The following is a 20,773-nucleotide window of genomic DNA, read 5'->3' as shown; positions in this document are numbered from 1 at the left end:
AATTGCTTAAAACCAAAATAGAATTGATTGTGCAACCACTGGTTCATATGTCATCAGTCATTTAAAATAGGCATATTTTTTTCCGTATACAAAAATAGAGCCAAGCATCTTTTCTCTGCTCATTCAGTTTTCCAAAATAATAGAAGCACCTTGAGTGTCTTGAAAGGCGCCTTAAATATAATGCATTATTATTATTATTATTATTATTATATTTTAATAAAACACAAGACAAATACTTTATTAAGATCAGTATGGCTTCAGAAATAAATCGCTCCACTTCACTGGCACTTATCATTTATCATATTAACTTATTGAAGACGTATCCACAATAAAGAGATCACCTTACCTGATGCATCTGTTATTCCCTTTATTACAGCGCTAAAGTGTCTTCTACACAAAGGTTGAGACCACGGAGTGGAAACAATGAAAAGTGCGGATCCCTTGCACTTCATGGTGACTGTACTCGGTCCTTGTCATAAAGATCATTATTTGGATGTGGGGATAAAGCTGCGCATGGAGAAATTATCCAGTCTGGATATGGAGAGCGCACAGTGCAGGAGCAGCAAATGGCACAGGGGGGACCGTGCGCAGAAAAACAGGCCCATCTGTCTGCACCAGATGAGGGGCACTATAATATGATATACCATTATTGCAATGCAAATAATAATTTATTTCAGTTGTATCGGTCAGATATGAATAAATGTATTATATTCTCAAACCACCAAGTTAAAACCCAAGTAGAAATAATGCTTAACAATGTTAAAATGGAAAGATTATTATGTATATTTCTTGGAGTCATCATTGACCAATAAACTCACCTGGAAATCACATATACATAATATTAAAACAAAAATAGCTAAAATAATTGCTATATTACATAAATCCAGATATACTTTAAATAAAAATAGTTTATTTTTTGTTATTTCTTAAAGCTATACTTACCTTTCTTGCATTTTTACACTTTTCTCTTAATTTTCTCTTAACTTTTATCTTAAATTTCTCCTAATAAGCATATGACACTCTAAAACGTAAGATAAACCAACCAGCTTTTGTAACTCATAATTATTTAATTTTCATATTATTATGATAAAAGTATGACCAATTAAAATATTTGGACCAAATAAAATAATTGGCCAAGCTACCTGTCTGACATCTGTCGTGCGCCTCGCAGATCGCTGTCACGTCTTGCGAGTCGCGTGCATCTCTGACAGAGCAGTGTGGCCAACGTGGCGACTTTGTCGCTAAATCTGACGACTTTTTGTGGTGTTTGGAGACTCTCACGTGATCAGTTCCCAAAGCACAGAAACCTTTGCAGTCCCAGCCTACAGTCAGTGCAGCATTAACGTCTGTGCCCAGGCTGCTAATGATCGTTTATGCGCATAGCCTCTGCCGTTCCGCCCTGGAGGGTGGGACTTTGAGGGAGGCGGAGGTGTTCATGTTCAAATTTTTAAGTTTAAGTGCTGCGAGACATGCAAGAAAGACACCTTTAAAACCAACACAAAACCAATTTTCATTTGGCAAAAATACGAATCATTACGAATCTCAATTTATAATGAACCAAGTAATGAATTGTTCCTGAACCTACAGACATTAAAATTGTATGACTTACTGGACCTGTGCACTTTAAAAATGTAAAATGTATCTATAAAATGAAAACTGATCTCCTGCCACAATACAAAGTACAATACACAATATTTTATATTTTATATTTTATATAAAAGTTTGTGTTAGTAGTGCGAAGCTCAAAATAGGCATCAAGACTAGAAAAGCACTCAATAATAATACAGACAAGAACCTTTTACTATTTACCTGTTTGCGTGGCTTTGATGTGATATCTTTGAGGAAAGTGTATCACTTGATTTTTGAAAAACGTGACAGCCCTAGTAAAGGTCAAACTGTGGAATAATGGCAAACGTTGTCCACAGCAAGAAGGTCACCGCTTCAAATCCCAGTCTGTGGAGTTTGCTTGTTCTCCCTTTGTGTGCATAGGCTTTCCTCCCACAGGCCTGGGATGGCCTGGCGACCTGTACAGGGGGTGTACCCTACCTTTCGCCCTATATTAGCTAGGATTGACTCCAGCTCCCTGCGACCCTCATGTGAAGGATGAAGCATTAGACAATCAGAGATGACAGCCCTATTATTTGTGTAAGTGAAAGAGACCTGGTATGTTTGCTGTGTGGTGGAGGCGTGTCTCTGTGTGTCCTGGTGAGCCTTCAGCAGCAAGTTGACCAGACGAGGAATAGCAACTGCCTCCCTCAGTGGTGCCTGATTGGCTGGGAACAGCGCCAGGTTCCGGATTAGACCAACTGTGGCCTAAAGAGAGAAGAGACATCAAAGAGTTTTCTCAACAGGATGTTAACATTATTAGTATTATTATTCATTACATTACTAGAGTGCTTTTCTAGACAGCCAAAGCGCTTTACAAATTACCCATTATTAATTAACACATTCTCACTGGTGGTGGTAAGTGTAGCCACAGCTGAAGCATGGCTGCCAATGTGCGCCAAACAGCCCCTCCGACCACCACTATCGTTCATACATACAGTTAGGCCCATAAATATTTGGACATCGGCACAGTTGTCTTTATTTTGGCTCTATGCACCACTACAATGGATTTGAAATGAAACGAACAAGATGTGCTTTAACTGCACACTTTCAGCTTTAATTTGAGGGGATTTACATCCAAATCAAGTGAACGGTGTAGGAATTACAACACTTTCTATATGTGCCTCCCACTTTTTAGGGGACCAAAAGTAATTGGACACACTAAACAATCATAAATCAAACTTTCATTGTTTAATACTTACAAATCCTTTGCAGTCAATTCCAGCCTGAAGTCTGGAAGGCATAGACATCACCAGACACTGGGTTTCATCCCTGGTGATGCTCTGTGAGGCCTCTGCTGACACACTCTTCAGTTCCTGCTTGTTCTTGGGGCATTTTCCCTTCAGTTTGGTCTCCAGCAAGTGAAATATATGCTCATTCAGATTCAGGTCGGGTGATTGACTGATAACATTCCATATTTGCCTTAAAAAACTCTTTGGTTGCTTTTGCAGTATGCTTTGGGTCATTGTCCATCTGCACTGTGAAACTCCGTCCAATGAGTTCTGAAGCATTTGGTTGAATATGAGCAGATAATATTGTTGGAAACACTTCAGAATTCATCCTGCTGCTTTTGTCAGCAGTTACATCATCAATAAATACAAGGGAACCAGTTCCATTGGCAGCCATACATGTCCACACCATGACACTACCACCACCATGCTTCACTGATGAGGTGGTATGTTGTGGATCATGAGCAGTTCCTTTCCTTCTCCACACTCTTCTCTTCCCATCACTGTGGTACAAGTTGATCTTGGTCTCATCTGTCCAGAGGATGTTCTTCTAGAATTATAACGGCTTTTTTAGGTGTTGTTTGGCAAATTCTAATCTTGTCTTCCTGTTTTTGAGGCTCACCAATGGTTTCCATCTTGTGGTGAACCCTCTGTATTCACTCTGGTGAAGTCTTCTGTTGATTGTTGACTTTGAAACACAAACACCTACCTCCTGGAGAGTGTTTTTGATCTGGACAACTGTTGTGAAGGGGTTTTTCTTCACCAGGGAAAGAATTCTTCTGTCGTCCACCACAGTGGTTTTCTGTGGTCTTCTAGGTCCTTTGGTGTTGCTGAGCTCACTGGTGCGTTCTTTCTTTTTAAGAATGTTCTAAACAGTTGATTTGGCCACACCTAATGTTTTTACTATTTCTCTGATGGGTTTGTTTTGCTTTTTCAGCCTAATGATGGCTTGCTTCACTGACAGTGACAGCTCCTTGGATCTCATATAGAAAGTTAACAGCAACATATTCAAAAGGCAAATGTCACTCCTGGAATCAACTCCAGAACTTTTACCTGTGTCATTGAAGATGAAATAATGAGGGAATAGCCCACAATTGTCCATGAAATAGCTTTTCAGTCAATTGTCCAATTACTTTTGGTCCCCTAAAAAGTGGGAGGCACATATAGAAAGTGTTGTAATTCCTACACCGTTCACTTGATTTGGATGTAAATACTCTCAAATTAAAGCTGAAAGTGTGCAGTTAAAGCACATCTTGTTCGTTTCATTTCAAATCCATTGTAGTGGTGCATAGAGCCAAAATAAAGACAACTGTGCCGATGTCCAAATATTTATGGGCCTAACTGTACATTCATTGCATGTTTTTTTTACTTGATTTTCCAGGTTGTATGTGGGTCAGCTTGAAAGACAACTTATATTACAACTAATGTATAATATGAGGGATTTTCGTTTATTTCAAAATTGTTCACCTTGAAGTTTGTAAGAAGCCACTACATGCTTCAGATCACAGTATTGTGGGTCTTAAAACCATAAACTTTATATTTGAATTAAGGTTGTTTGATCGCTGTGAATCAATTCCTAGGTAACGGAGAATATGCATGGCTACTATGCAAGCACAGAGACAGAGAGAGAGAGAGTGTGTGTTCACCGTTGAATGAAATTAAGGAATAAGATAAGATAAGGAAAACCGGAGAATAACTGTGGCTGTGCTTCTTAAAAAAGACAGAGAGACTTCCGGTTTGGGTGAGCATGTGAAAGTAGCGGTGTCTTATGCTCCCGCAGCAACAACTTTTAAAACTTACTTTTTCCTCATAACCCCAATCAACTGAAGTGGAAGGACTGAGATTGGAAGCTTGAACACTCTAGAGAAATTACAAAATCAACAAAAGCGTCTAAAAAGACTGAAGCTGAAGACGTCTCGCCTTTGGGCAACAGCACAGCGCTAACTGGCATAGCTACTATGCTAGAAGAACACAGAGCTAGCATCGCCGCTGACTTCAAAGCAACAGTTGCTGCTTTGGAACTGAGACTTGACAAGATGCAGGCAACGATAACAGAAGATGGTTGGCGAAGGGACTCATTGGAATCTCACGCTGAGCTGCAAGCCCAACGAATTCAAGCACTGGAAGAGAGATGTTCAGCATAATCAGATGGCAACGCTAAGCTAACAATGAAGACTATCGATCTTGAGAGCCACAGCCGTAGAAACAATATCAGGATAATCGGCCTCCCAGAGTCAATCGAAGGACCCAGGCCCACAAGCTTTTTCGCCGAACTCCTGACGTAAGTACACAACCAAGTATCAACAGGGTTATTTAATTTTGTTATTAATTTTCTTAAAAATGGGGCACCACTCCTCTCAAGGCGAGGAGAATGACAGAGAAACTGTCACTTAACAACCTTCAAGTGTCTCTTGCCTGCCAATTATAAATAATTAATAATAAGTATTTAGTATTTATTAATAATTAACACGGAAGGTGTGAGATCGTACACTGGCTTCTTTCAATTACCCCTTGTTACAAACAAACAAGCACAAAAGACAGAAACAGTACTTTTAAAATAAAGGCTTAACATTTATTAAAGCATTAAAGTTAATCAATAACAACAACAAAGATCAATCCCTTAATCTAAAATAACTACTGGTAAAACATTTCAATATAAAAAGAAAGAAAATTAAAATAAAATAAAAAGGGGTATGGATCTGAGTGCAGGAATGCGTGTCTGTGTGTGTGTGCGTGCGTGTGTGTGAAAAGGGGGCGTGTCACTTTGGCAGCTGGTAACAGCAAAAGGGAAAACAGGAAGTTGAACAAAACAAAGCCAAAGTAAAACAGGAAGTAACAAAACAAAGCCAAAGTAAACAGGAAGGAGGAGGAGGAGAAAGGAAGTTGTGGAGGGGTCTCTGATGGTCACGGTGACGCTCCTCCCACTTTCGGGTTAACAAATTGGCCGCTTCGTCACGTAACAATAGTGTCACCCGCGATTACCATGAGTTAACGCGGGATGGCGCTCGTGCTCAGATTTATCACTCAGCTCTTCCGCCTTTCACCAGCAGGGGCGCTGAGGCAGCGAGGAGAGTTGAGAGAAAAATGGAGTCGGTGGTGACGATAAGAATTTTAAAGGGAAGCGAGGTAGTTTATCCGGCTGTGACCGACTTAAACTGTGGTTCTTACAGATCACGGAAGTTTCCTCTCAATGAGTGATCGCGGGCTGTGTCGAGGACACAGGATCGCGATACACGGGACCAAATCACAGCACAAAAGGGGAGACACGTGGGAGGGAATAGGAGCCTGACTCATCCACACAGATTAGCTGGAGTTTCTCCAGTAAATCTACGGTTTTACTGGTCGAGTTAGGTCTTCTATTCCGATCGCACTACCGCTGCGCGCGGAGCGAAAGGCACAGAGAATATTAAACACTCAAACAGCTGTGCAGATGGCGCCGTGGCTTAACATCAATGATTCAGCTAAACAGTTTGCCAACTTTAGCTCACAAACACTATTCCAAACAAGTTACAGCCGTGTGTGAGAAACGGTGGCGATGAAGAAAATAAAAGCACATAAACAATAAAAACACAATGATACTACCGGGTGTGCACTACCCGTGTTCAATAATAAACTCTTAATAAGCTATTTTGCCCAGACACAATCGCTTACTATGAATCTTCTTCTGACGAGTAAGGAGGGGTCCTGGTGTCGGCGATTCAATCCGTACTTCGGCTGGTGGGGGCGGTCCTCTCCCAACGTAGCCACGACGATCAGAAGCTCCATCCCTGTGCCTTCTTCAGCCGCCGTCTCTCTCCAGCGGAACGAAATTATGATGTCGGAAACAAGGAGCTCCTGGCTGTCGTCCTGGCTCTCCAGGAATGGAGGCACTGGCTAGAGGGGACCGCCTAGCCGTTTATTGTTTGGACCGACCACAAGAACCTAGCCTACCTACAGAACGCTAAACGCCTGAACTCCAGACAAGCCCGCTGGGCTCTCTTCTTGGGGCGTTTCAAGTTTACCCTGACGTTCCGCCCTGGCACTCGGAACGTCAAACCTGACGCTCTTTCCCGGCTCTACGGTGCATCGGTCCCTTCCCCATTGACAGAATCATTAACGCCACCTCCATCCGTCTCAAACTTCCCCAGTCCCTCAGAATCCATCCCACATTCCACGTTTCCCTCCTCAAGCCAGTGGTCGAGTCGGACCTAAAGCGAAGTGATCGGATATACGTGTGTCACAAATCTCACTGACATTTAATTGCAGACCAAAGGATAAGATAAGGTCCAGAGTGTGTCCCTTCTCATGCGTTGGGTCAGACACGGACTGAGTGAGATTAAAGGAATCAATGAGATTCAGAAAGTCTTTCACCAAAGGACGGGATTCACAATAGACGTGGATATTAAAATCCCCAACAATTAAAAACCGATCGTAGTTCAATGACACTCCTGCCACAAAGTCTGTGAAGTCCTTTATGTCAGAGTTCAGTGCACACCAGAAGTAAACAAACTTGAGTTAACTGTGTGAAATTGTTTTATCACATTAATCTAGGCTGTATTAACCGCAATGATTAATGTGTTAACTTTGACAGCCCTTATTTTAATGTCTCTGTATTATGGCTATGCCGTCAAAATGTTATTAGAAATTACTGTTATTATTATTATCATCATTTTTATAGTTATCTATCCATCTATCTACTACTGCTTTATCCTCCACATGAGGTTTGTAGGGACGTGGGTGCCAATCCTAGCTGACATATGGCGAAAGGTGGGGTACATCCTGGACAGTTCGCCAGTCCATCACAGGGACACATTGACCAGCCATGCCACACACAAACAATTGGTTACCTGTGACTCTATGGCTTCAGATCCAGTTGCAAGGCTTTTTACTATTACTATTAGTAGCAGTATTGACATTATTGTTACAATATGATTATAATTAATATTTGTATAATTTACAGATATTACTACTGTTTTAAGAATAACATTAAACTGTGGAAATTACAGTACTTAATACAATTGAGAATTAGTTTTATTTGCACACACACACCAATTATTGATAGTGAATTTCACCTCTGCAATGAATCTTTTTCTACACACCACTAGTGAACATACACAAACCAAGTGCAGGTAGTAATTGGAGTTGGGAACCTGTAGCCCATTCTATTTCACGTTCACCCCATACAGAAGCTGAGAACGACCATGGTCACGACTATATTTTTACTCAAGATCATGGAATAATCAGTTTGTTTTCTCTGCATAACATGGCTTGTTTTCACGTGATAATATGAATTAATTAGACATCAGAGCAGCATCACTGAGGTCACTGTCAGATAGCAAATTGTTTATTCCGTGATCTGAAGGTAAGGGACAAAAAACAAGTTTTTTTATCCACTCACACCAAGTGCCTGCTCACTGTGTGAACTGGGTATTTAGCGCTCTGTGTAATATTGTAAGGTCTCTGCCATACTATGTAAAATGCCTTGAGATAATGTATGTTTAGTTACATCTAATCTGAATACACTGCACAACAGTGCATCCCCTCACCTTTACTACAGGCCAGTAGTATGGCTGACCAAGCAGTTTAACCACAGCAGGGATACCGTAGTGCAGCCGCACAGCATTCTGGGCCAGCTCTGCATCTTGGTGTCTGGAGGTGAGGTGACGCAGAGAACACACCGCCGGCTCTGCAACATCCTCCTTCGTCCCAGCACGAAGCACTGCATGAATGAGAGCTTCCACACCACCACTATGAGTCACCAGAGTCTGAGAGAAATGGGGATAAAAAGAGGAGAGGCTTAATGTGAAATGTGATGAACAGCACGTCTGTAACTGAAACTTCATTAGTGCACATCAAATCACTTCTGAAAACATGGAGGATCGTATGTGTGTGTGTGTGCTAACCCTAACCCTCTTAAGTACTGACCGTGGCCACGTTTCCCAGATTTGGTAAGAAGCTCTTAACGCTAAGATCTTCTTTGGATCGCTCTTAAGAACGCTGTGAAAGAAGAACGTGTTTCCCAGAGTCGCTCTTAGCTTAAGAAGATCTTTCACTAAGAAGGAAACATAAGCATAGACGCGCAACTAGGTTACTTGTTGTTTTCTTTTTTATTATTTTTTGTTTTGTTTTGTTTTGTTTTTATTTTATATATATATATGGTTATCAGCACATAATATGAAGCTAATCCACTAACTCAGTACTCATCATGGATATCCCAAGTTCTTATAAACAACGACAATAGAAAGGATGGACGCAGTAAAGCTAGAGTAGTTATTCCAGATGGGCAATAACAAGGTAGACAACTGGTGTGCTTGTCAAAACGCCATACATTAACGGCACGCTAGAACAAATCTAAAGGTAACTTAGCCTTTATAGGGCTGTGTAACGTTGATGGGCGTGCGTACCATAGAATTAATTCCTGCAGGCGCCCCTGAGCCTAATTGCACCTGTGTGGGGGGACCACGGGGCGATGTGTGTGACTTATGCGCTGATAAAGCGGTGGGTGATCGATTTACCTGGCATCAATTGATTCAGTTTCAGCACCACCGTGGTGAACAGCTCTCGTTAAGAGCTTCTTAAGAAGCTTCTTTGGCTTCAATCTTACGGTTCTCCTAAGAAGGCAGTTAAGAACGCGTCTGGGAAACACCCGTATCTTAGCGCTCCTTCTTAGCCATTCCTTCTTAAGAGCCTTCTTAAGTCCTTAAGAAAGATCGAATCTGGGAAACGTGGCCCTTGTAAGTACTATTAGGCAGAACCTAATTTTTAAGTTTAGGTCTAAGTTAGGTCTAAGTTTTGAATTGTGGTTAGGTTATCATTGTCATTAACTAGTAATGGTTAAGAAGAACACTTTGGTTAGGTTGTCAAAGTTAATATACTGTAAGTCATTGCAGAGTCCTAAAAAGAATAGCTTCACAAACCTGTGTGTGTGTGTGTGTGTGTGTGTGTGTGTGTGTGTGTGTGTGTGTGTGTGCGAGTGCGTGTGTGTGTGTGTGTGTGTGTGTGTGTGTGAGTGAGAGAGAGACAGAGAGCGAGACAGGGAATAACATTTGAGGAAACAGTAATCATCCACATGGCATATGTGCTGAGGCGTATATAAAACAATTGTTAGTTGTTTCTTTGTAACTCACTTATTGGAAATTCACAGAAAAAAGTAAACAGTAAACAACAGGAATTAAATGTACACATTTTTTTGAATGATGCATCGATTGTATTCTATGTTGATGTACCTTGTTACGGGAGTTATTACAGGTGAGGTTGGACAGGATGCCAGTTGCACAGGTCAACATGTTTACATCATCTGAGCCCAGCTGAGTGACCAGTATCTGCAGCAGATCATCTAACCCCTCCTACAGAGAGAAGACAACAGTACAATCTACTTCTTGAATCAAGAGGGTCCACGACAATAGCCTATCTTAAAATCCAACACTTAACTTACAGATTTTAGAACAATCAAATAAACAAGATAATAAAGTAAGACTTCTGGGCATTACTCTTCTCTTTCAGATAGATCTAGTTTTGACTGAATGCATTCTTGTCTTGGATGGCTGAAGGTTATTCATAGGTTATCCAGTAGTTTATTGTTAATTATTCGAAACATTATTCACAGCAAGTATCCTGCAGCGCTTGTTAATCAGATTGTATTGGTTATAATGGTGATGTTCATCACTACAGTACCACAGGTTCAACTCAAGGTCTATTAAACGCACTGTTGTGTATATAGAGCCATTTTGTTATGGAATACTCTTCCTTTATAGACACTGTGTAGTATTTATGGGTTTATATGACCAAAAATCCACTTTTGTATATATGTTATGTGCTCCTGCATTGTCTAGTCGCTGTATAATATTCTTTGTTTCATTTTCGTAGTGTTTCAAAAAGTCATGTAAAATAACATGGTCGCGGGCCGCTACTGCGTTGCCACGACGCCATGTTTCTACCGGAGCCTGTAAGGACAAACGCGAGAGAACAAATCAAGCGTCGCTTTACTTGTAGCGGAAGTCCCGCCTCCACTCTCTCCGATTCGTCTGCTCCGGCCACGGTAGCTCGCCCTCTCCCTCGCCTCACGAACCTCATCTGCTGACACGGAGAAAGACGACGTGGTCGACATTTGACTGGCTGAGGATACCGTAGCCCTCAGGGAAGGGAGGGGGTGAGCAGAGCAGGGGGGTGAGCAGAGCAGTTATTTTTCGTAAATTTCAGCCTCTCCTCTAGATGGCACTATAAACTACTTACTTCACCTTTAAACATTAGGACTATTTCAAGTAAAAAAAGCATTTAAGAAATATGTCACTCTTCAGACTTATTAGTTAGTCTTTATGTTACCATTTTGAGAACTTTCTTTTTCATTCCTTTTTTCCTTTCTTTTATTAAACTGGATCTGTGTATGTTTTGTAACTGGATCTGTGTATTGTTGTTTCATTTTGTACTTTTTGAAAAGGACCCCAGGAAGATTAGCCTGGCGTTTGTGTCTCAGCTAATGGGGATCATCAATAAACAATAAACAATAAAACCATCACCATAACCATAACCATAACATAACCATAACCGTAACGCCAGGTAGAGAAATTGATCACTGTAATAAATGAGAATGCCCTTTTTGAAGAAGCAGCCAGCTTCCATTCCTCCACCCGTGAGGATCGCTCCTCCGCCGGCGCATCCCTCCATACCTGATGCCCGCACTGCTTCCACTCAGAAGCCCGTCCACACTCCCCGACTCCAACAAACTGAACCGGACCCACGGACGTACCACACAACCTGATATCGGCTTACAGTGAGAGGCAACGTGTTCTGGGCAGAGTTAGGTTATGTTTCTGTGTTTGTTAACTTTTCTTTGTGTTCGTTGTGAACGTGGTGGATTGCACACCCACGCGCTCGCATTTGTGTTATCATCATCACCACGTTTCTTTGTTTACGTTTTGTGTTCGTTATTGTGGTTTTACTGTTGAATGCGGAGCGCCTCGCTGCAGTGCCTCGTTGCAGCGCAGGTATCTTCCCCGCTGTGAGAGAGCAGGCAGATCACGTGGTGAGATAATGGCTGTTAAACGTTACGACTCACAGACTGGCCTGGCTTCGCCTGCGTCAAGTCTGTGTGATTTTCAATGCCATTAACTTACGTCACACGCGATCCTGTTTTTCATTCACAGAACACGCTGATCGCTCTCTCTCTCGCTCACGCTTCAAGCTCTCTCTCTCTTTCATTCATGAATGAAAGGTCTCACAGGCGCCATCTTGAGTCGAACATGTGCTCCTACAGCCATGCTGTCGCGTGTTCGATCCAAGATCAGCAGCCTGATGTTAATATGTTTTTGGCGCCATCTTCGGTGGAGGTGTGCATTTACAGTCACAGCTACTGCGCATTTTCCCACCGTCTTGGTCCTAAAAGGGGAGTGACTATCAACCGCTTCACTCCCTTCTCTTATCTTATCTCTTCCTGTTCACTAACACACACACACACACACACACACACTCAAATAACCTTGGATATTCAATGTTGGTGAATAAAATTGTTTATGTCAGGATTTAGTTTACGGTTGGACCCGGAAGCAGACGGAGACGTAGGTATATTTCAAAACAAAAGTATATTTATTAACAAAACGAAATAACAAAAAGCGACTTCCAAAACTAAGGAAGCGATAGTGGATAGAGAGGGTGACAGGAGGAAAAATGTCCTTGCAGCTACTGCGGGGGTGGCTCGGCAGGATGGCAGTGTTCTTGGGACTTGGGAGGTGAATTGGGGCCCCCTGTCCAAGACGATGTCCTGGGGGAAACCATGGAGCCGGAAAACGTGGTCGACCAGAAGATCCCCAGTCTCGGTGGCAGAAGGTAGCTTGGGTAGAGGAATAAAGTGGACCGACTTGGAAAACCGGTCAACCGCCGTCAGGACCGTGGTGTTCAGGCGTGAAGGCGGAAGACCGGTCACAAAATCCACCGCTATGTGGGACCAAGGATGGCGAGGGATGGCGAGAGGCTTCAGGAGACCAGCTGGAGGGCGGTTGGAGGTCTTTCCCCGAGCGCAGATGGGACAGGCCTGCATGAACGCCGACGTGTCCTCTGGCATGGAAGGCCTCTTGGCATCCCGCAGATAAGAGAGGTTCTTATGATCAGTCCAAACAATGAACGGAAAAGACGCACCTTCAAGCCAGTGTCTCCATTCTTGTAACGCCAAGATTACCGCCAGCAGCTCCCTGTTCCCCACGTCATAATTGGCCACCGCTGGAGAAAGGCGGCGACTAAAAAAGGCGCAGGGATGCAGCTTCTGGTCGGCAGACGAGCATTGGGACAGCACCGCACCCACTCCTGTGTCGGAGGCGTCGACCTCCACAATGAACTGTAGGGAGGGATCAGGGTGGGAGAGAATAGGTGCAGAGGTGAAGAGTACCTTTAGGTGTTTGAAGGCGTCGTCGGCGTCGTTGGACCAGGAGAAGGGTTGCTGTGGAGAAGTCAGTCGAGTAAGAGGTCCCACCACCTTGCTATAGTCCCTGATGAACCGCCTGTAGAAATTGGCGAACCCCAGGAACCGTTGCAACTGCTTTCGAGTGGAGGGGGTGGGCCAGTCCTTAACCGCACTGATCTTTGCTGGATCCGGCGACAGCTTCCCCTGGTCCACGATGAATCCCAGAAACGGAACAGGTGAGGCGTGGAAGGTGCACTTCTCGGCCTTGGCGTACAGTTTATTCTCCAGCAGTCTTTGCCGCACCATATGGACATGTGTTCCTCCTCGGTCTCGGAGAAAATGAGAATGTCGTCCAGGTAGACGAACAGAAACTTGTCCAGCAAGTCGCGTAGGATGTCGTTCACCAGGTGCTGAAATACTGCTGGAGCGTTGGTCAGGCCGAAAGGCATTACCAGGTATTCGAAGTGCCCAACCGGAGTATTAAAAGCAGTCTTCCACTCGTCGCCCTCCCGAATGCGCACCAGATGGTAGGCGTTGCGCAGGTCGAGCTTGGAAAATAGTTTGGCCTTACAGAGAGGGCTGAACGCAGCGTCCATAAGAGGGAGGGCGTACTTGTTGTGGACGGTGATACTGTTGAGGCCGCGGTAGTCGATGCAGGGTCTCAGCGTTCCGTCCTTCTTCTGAACGAAGAAGAACCCTGCACCGACTGGAGAAGACGAGGGACGAATGAGTCCGGCGGCCAATGACTGGTTTATGTACTCTTCCATGCAGGATCGTTCAGTCTGTGACAGATTGTACATGCGTCGGGAAGGTAATGTAGCTCCAGGAAGAAGGTCGATCTCACAATCGTACGGCCGGTGGGGAGGAAGTGAGAGCGCCAGCTCCTTTGAAAAGACCTCCCCGAGGTCGTGGTAGACCTTGGGGATCGTGGAAAGGTCCGGAGCCCTAGGTGCAGGAACAGGAACGACCGCAGAAGAAGGCATGGCAGAGCGGAGACAACGAGAATGGCATGGCACACTCCAGCCGGAAAGTTGACCTGACGTCCGGTCGAAGCGGGGTTATGTAGAGCCAGCCAGGGAAGACCCAACACGACAGGAGACGACAGAATCAGGAAGAGCTGCAGAAGTTCATGGTGGTTGCCGGAGAGTACCAGAGTGATGGGTTGAGTTCGGTGTGTGACGGTGGCCAGGATTCTGCCGTCGAGGTCTTGGATCTCCTTCGGTTCCTCGAGGGGTACCGTGGGGATCCCGGCTTGGTTGGCAGTCTGTAGGTCGATGAAACAATCGTCGGCCCCAGAATCGACCAGACAGGAGAGGGAAACCGACTGTTGTGACCACCGCAGCTGACCAGGAAGAACAACCCGTTTGTGGGCCGAGCAGGAAACGGCACCGCCCGCCAACACTCCTGCGTGTGCTGACGGGCTTAGTCTTTTGGGCGAACTGGACAGGTGTTTCACCTATGGTCCAGTCCCCCACAATACAGGCATGCTCTGCAGCCTCACCGTCCGTTCAGCGGAGGTGAGCCGAGTCTGACCCAGCTGCATCGGTTCAGGTGAACCAGAGATAGGAGGAGAAAGAGGAAGACGAAGAGGAATGGGTGCCGAGGTAAGTAGCCTATTGGACTGAGACTGTGACGGACTGGTTACACGACGAACGTTCGCCGCTCTTTCCCGACTTGTGGCTAATCTGCTGCTACCAGGGACCGCGTCCCGCTCCGGATTAGCGGAAGCAGCTGCGGCTACGCAAGGATTAGCCGACCTAGCGGTGTTAGCGGCTAACTCACGGAGCGAGTTCGTGATTTCGGATAGGATTTGACTATTTCGACCTATGAGAACGCCCTGTGCGGAAATAGCCTGTCTGAGAGCGTCAACGTCCGCCGGGTCCATGTTGGTCAGATCGTTATGTCAGGATTTAGTTTACGGTTGGACCCGGAAGCAGACGGAGACGTAGGTATATTTCAAAACAAAAGTATATTTATTAACAAAACGAAATAACAAAAAGCGACTTCCAAAACTAAGGAAGCGATAGTGGATAGAGAGGGTGACAGGAGGAAAAATGTCCTTGCAGCTACTGCGGGGGTGGCTCGGCAGGATGGCAGTGTTCCAGCGAGGAACGAACTCACAAGTTTGGAGACAAGGATCCCAGGAGCGTAGGGAAACAGGAAACAACCAGTGAGTAAGTGGAGCGGCAGGAGACGTGGCAACCTGGAGCGAAGACAGGCGGGTGAGTATCCAGAGCAGGAAAGTTTCAGCGGGAGAACGAATAGCATGTCTGTTACCATGTACGTGAGAAAACGATCTGACGCCGGTGACGAGGAAAGGCTCCGCTTTTTAGCCCCGTTGATTGCTCATCTGGAGCAGGTGAGGCGGAGCCGCGCAGGTGTAGACAATCACCGGCGTCTTGGAGGAAGTAGGTTAACCACGCCCCCTGCAGAGTCAGAGTGAGGAGAAACAGCAGCAGCACAACAATAATACAAATAATAATAAAATAGTGAGGAAGGTGCAGGTGAGATCGTGACAGTTTAATTGATTCTTGTTATTGGATGTAATAAATTGTTACTTTTGTTCACTTAAAGTAATGGTCTGTGTCTTTTGTACATGAATATTGTGACAAACAGTGGTTGAGAGAGTCAGTGCTCGGATTCATACCTTCATTACTGTTCAATTGGGATATCTTGACTGATTTTGAAAGGTATAGATTAATTGTCTTTTCCCTGATTTCAGGGTGGTGCCCCAAACTAAAGTTAATTAATTATTAAAACAAATTAATTTATGTTTATTACTTTAATTTTATCAATCAAATGATTGCCAATATTGTTGAACCACAACATAATGGTGCCCTGTGCAAGGGTTTTAAGAAAATTAATAACAAAATGAATTATTAAAAATAATTGATCATTTGTATTAAAACAGTATTTTCTCACCAATTACAAAGTTGAATCACAACACACACAAACAGGTTCATACTTTTTCGTACACTTTTCATACGAACTCAGACTGGCTGTGAAAAAAGTCTGCACAGCAACATTACCACATTACACTGCTTGTTGCTAATGCGAATGTTATGCTAATGCAACACTTGCAGTGACACTATCTATGGATTCGGAGTTGAATGTTTGCCACAACGCCAGATTGTGTCAATTTGTTCAAGATATTAGGATACTGCAGGTTGAGAATAATGTCCTCTCGTGCTATTTCCAAATAGTAATAAGCACATTTGAGGCAAGGATCAGGAATTTCAAGCTGTCATGTATGTATCAGTCAATCTCCATGGATTCAAAGGGCACAGTGAAGTCTGGCAGGTAGAATTCAGCATCAGTCATTTTTGCAGCATCTTTGACTGCCCTTGCTATGGTAGCACTGTGAGCAAAAGTTTAATTACATTACTCACAGAGAGTCTTTGTGCAACCATAGAGGTGTAAACAACATCAGGTCCAAACTGGAGTAGAGCATGATCGTGTGCAAACCTGGGGCCTGTTGCACAAAATTAGGTTTCAGATATCCAGGATAAATGACATGATATCAAAAACAAGGGTGTCCAGGCTCAATTGGTTGCACAAAGACCAAGCCAGGATAAGCAGACACGGATTCATCAAGCCAGGTGAAACCAATCCTGGATCAGTGCGTACACAATCGCAGATCAGCGTTGTTCTTGCTGAAATCATCATGGAGCAAATCAAAAAGAAGGGAAACACAGCCACGATAATAAAACACACACACGCACTTAACCGTGAATTATGTCTGTATCAGGACCCGATACCGATATTGGATCGGATCGGCCCCATGCCTAATCAGTGTTGGGGAGTAATGAATTACATGTAACGACGTTATGTAATTTAATTACAAAATGTACGTAATTGTAATCAGTTACATTACTGGGAGAAAATATGTAATTAAATTACAGTTGCTTTTGGAAATTTCAATGATTACAACTTAAGTTACATCTGAAAAAAAAATCGCCACAAAAGCTCGGATTTATCCGTTTTTTCTTCCCCATGGATTGATGTTTGTTTTTAGTTTTTTTCAAATCAACATCCTCCTTCCAAAACTGACGCTTGTGATTGGCTCTCTCTGGTCATGTGCCATTCGACTCAACTGTACGGCGGCAGTCAGACTCAGCAGCGATAATGTCGGCAGTGCCGACATTATTGTATTTCCTGGGCTGGAAATACAATAAACACTTCATACAGACAGAGCAGAACCTGGTCCCGACCAGTTTAATCATAACATTGGCTATAAAAGCGCCGCAGTTTCACTATTTAACTCATTTACAGCTGGCGTCACCAAACTCCAATTGAGCTGGATCAGAACGGAGCATTTGTACGGAGGGAGAGATCGCGATGAACCGCTGCTGCTTACTTTCTCTGTGAGCGTGTCCGCCTACAGATGTTCAGCTGCTCAGCGTCATGAGGTTATTTATTAGGCTATAGCCTATTTACCTTTATATACAGTCACCACTGAAAGAAGTCGTGCGCTCGCAGCAGGACAGATAATTTAACTTAATGTGGCCATAAATAAATTAATTGTTTCGCCTGTTATGTGTTGCCCAAACACAAATCTTGAGTAGGTCTACTCTGTTTTCTCACATTTAAAAAGGTCTTTGTACAGAGACAACATGAGATTTGCTTGTAGCTACAGCACCTAAAAAACCCACCGTAACCTATTTTCATACACACACCCAGCCTCACTTTCAATAAAACACACACTGGCATTTTATAATTGTGATCAGTGAAATATATGAAAACAATATAAAACACAGTTTAAAACAACAGTTGTTGTTGCTCTAAAGGTTCATATTTAAAAGAAGCTCAATGTAGATCTGTCAGAAATTAAAATCAGCCTCTTGTCATATTTGCAGCAACACTTTTGCTTCAGGCTTTTTTGTATCGCTCATACTCTCTCCATTAAAACAACCTGCTCATCTTGGCTGAAATCAGCCCATTGTCGCTCCATTTACTGAGGAAGTGATCCTCCTTCACAGTACAGACCTATGGTCAGACTCATAATATATGGTTATTATGTTGTTTTTATATAGTCTTAAGTACTGCTGAAAGGTTTATCACACTATAGGTCTTAAAATGTGAAAATGGTTAACAGTTGAGAGATTTCATTCAAAATAAAGAAAAGTAATCAAAATGTAATCAAATGTAATTAGTTACATTACTTTGAGAAAGTAATTGAAATAGTTACACTACTATTACATTTTCAACAGGGTAACTTGTAATTGTAACCAACTACATTTCCAAAGTAATCTTCCCAACACTGTGCCTAATTAACATCTCTCAAAACATAGTTGTACTCTGATGATGAATGAGTTGAAATTGTGAGTGAAAATATGTAAATGTCACTTCATCATATGTGACCCGCCACGGACCAAGCGGGAACAAGTCGGCCGAGCGCAAAACGAGAAAAACAGGAAAACATTTTTATTTTTCAAAATTAGGGATTTCCGTTTTTTTCAAAATTACACAAGTTAAAGCCACTACCTGCTTCAAATCACAGTATTGTGGGTCTTAAAACCATAAACTTTGTGTTTGAATTAAGGTTGTTTTATCACTGTGAATCACTCCTAGTTTGGGTGTGGCGATCTCACATTCCAGAGCCTTTGTTGCTTTTTCAGCCAATCAGCTGACGATCACGGAGAATACAAATGGCTAATTAATATGCAGCTCTCACTCAGAGAGACCGAGGGGGAGAGATAGGCCTGGAACTTTCCAGTATGTGTGCAGTGTGTGTGTGTGCGAAATTAAAGCGTGATTATCATCAAAGCAGACATTATCAAAGCTTTGTTTGACAAATGAAGACAAAGAGAACAGGACAATAAGTCAGCTGTGGCTGAGCTTCTTCACAAGGACAGCGAAAGCACAGAGACGGCTGTGTGTGGACTGTTAGCATTTTAAGCTAGCGATCTTTATGCTAACGTGTTAGCAGACTTCATCGTCACAAAAACAACAAACAGATGGATTATTCCGTGGCTGAAAGAGAGCAGGACACACACGGTAGTTGTCTGAGATGATGACGTGACGCCAGCACAGCGCTATCTCCTATCAGTTTCAGTTTCTTATGGGGTGAGTTTTCATTAACGTTGTTTATCTATGTTATGTTAGTGTTCATTCAAAGTCACATACAGACGCACATAGGGACGCTGTCTTTTAATAATCCACTGTGCGTTTCATAACGCCGTTTGGCTACACTGTTATTAGCTATGCTTGCTTAGCTCGCTAGCTCGGTACTGTATTATTACAATGAGAATGATGCGCACATCGAAACTTTTGTTCGGTCAGATGAGCGTATTATAAGTCGTAAGGGGAGCATGTCACGGCCCTCTTTGAGATTTTGTACACCCGCAGGTTCAGTTTGATAATTCAAATGCTTTGAGACGAAACTCCCGTATTCAAAACCTAACATTGTATTGAATGATGTGTGAATGCCACACCTTTGCATGCATGAATCACACATGATTAACACAATGTGTGATGAACGTGTTAATTACACTTGCAATTCATGCACATAAAGGTGTGGCATTCACACATAATTCAAGCAATACTACTGATCAACCTATACTGATTCAGTGATAAAGTGCCTGTTAACATGAACCATGATCTGAAACAAGTATTTTTTTTTTTTTTTTCAGAATCCTGGGCATAAGGATTGGCATGTGAAGTTGCTGCCAACCCATGTGTCCAAGGCCTCAGTGTGGCATCTATACATGAGGTTGGCTAAGGCTCTTGGTATGTGTATAAACTGATTTCTATACAATAGCCAAATGCTTATATAGACTGCAATATGTAATGTGTAAAATGTGATTTTTTTTGGGGAAAAGTAAAATAATTATTTTCATTGTGGTTCTTGCTGTCAACAGGTAGTGGAACACAGCTCTCCTGAAAGTCGCCTCAATATTCCGCAGCTTGTTGGAACGGCAGATGGCAGAGTGATAGTAAAGACCATCGACTGGCAGACACATCTGAGTCCCTACTTTCGAAAGCTCCCACAGATCAAGAGTTATCAGCACTTTAGGTATTTATATTCAAAATTCTGCATTTTATGAATAAAAAAATCACGAATGGACATAATAGTGTTCCATGTGAACAGTGAGCCATGTTTTAAATATCCTGTTGTGTGCTTCTATTCTGTCACAGCTTTGATGCCAACAGACCATGGACAGGCAGATGTATCTTTTTGAAAAAATCAGGCCTTTCTGTTCTGATGAGGCAAAATACTTCACATGCCCAGCACCAAAGGTTACAGCACAGAAGAGTAGGCAGAAGAGGGTGCGTTTGTGATGTCATCATTTAGTCCGCATATCAACTGTGATGGACAGAGTGGGTACAGCCACATTGTGGGGGAGGAACTGGTATTGAAGATGATAATATAGTCCATGGTCTGGAAAAATATGAACTCTCCTTCACACACTTAGATATATTTTATTTGATATTTGAAGTATGTATCTATCTTTCACCTTTCTTGTTTTCCCTCTGGGGATCAATAAAGTAAATTCTGATTCTTATCAGTCCACTGAAGTACTTACAGCAAATAACACTACATTGACATGAACTACATTCATTCCTT

General features: G+C 43.0%; 1 protein-coding gene across 1 annotated transcript in view; it reads right to left on the bottom strand.

Moving 5' to 3' along the window:
- LOC310933245 (junction plakoglobin-like) overlaps positions 1-20,773 on the bottom strand; it is a gene marked incomplete at both ends in the record, with an annotated part of 426,266 nt that overhangs the window by 300,056 nt on the left and 105,437 nt on the right. The window contains 3 exons of the mRNA XM_083896680.1: positions 2,161-2,313; positions 8,360-8,578; positions 10,040-10,159. Of these exons, the coding sequence (XP_083752806.1) occupies positions 2,161-2,313; positions 8,360-8,578; positions 10,040-10,159 (492 nt within the window). The remainder of the gene's footprint in view (positions 1-2,160; positions 2,314-8,359; positions 8,579-10,039; positions 10,160-20,773) is intronic.

Source organism: Microchirus variegatus, assembly GCF_963457635.1.
Source record: "Microchirus variegatus genome assembly, chromosome: 10".
Lineage (NCBI taxonomy): Eukaryota > Metazoa > Chordata > Actinopteri > Pleuronectiformes > Soleidae > Microchirus > Microchirus variegatus.
The sequence above is the reverse complement of the archived record's forward strand: the minus strand, read 5'-3'. Positions and strand labels throughout refer to the sequence as shown.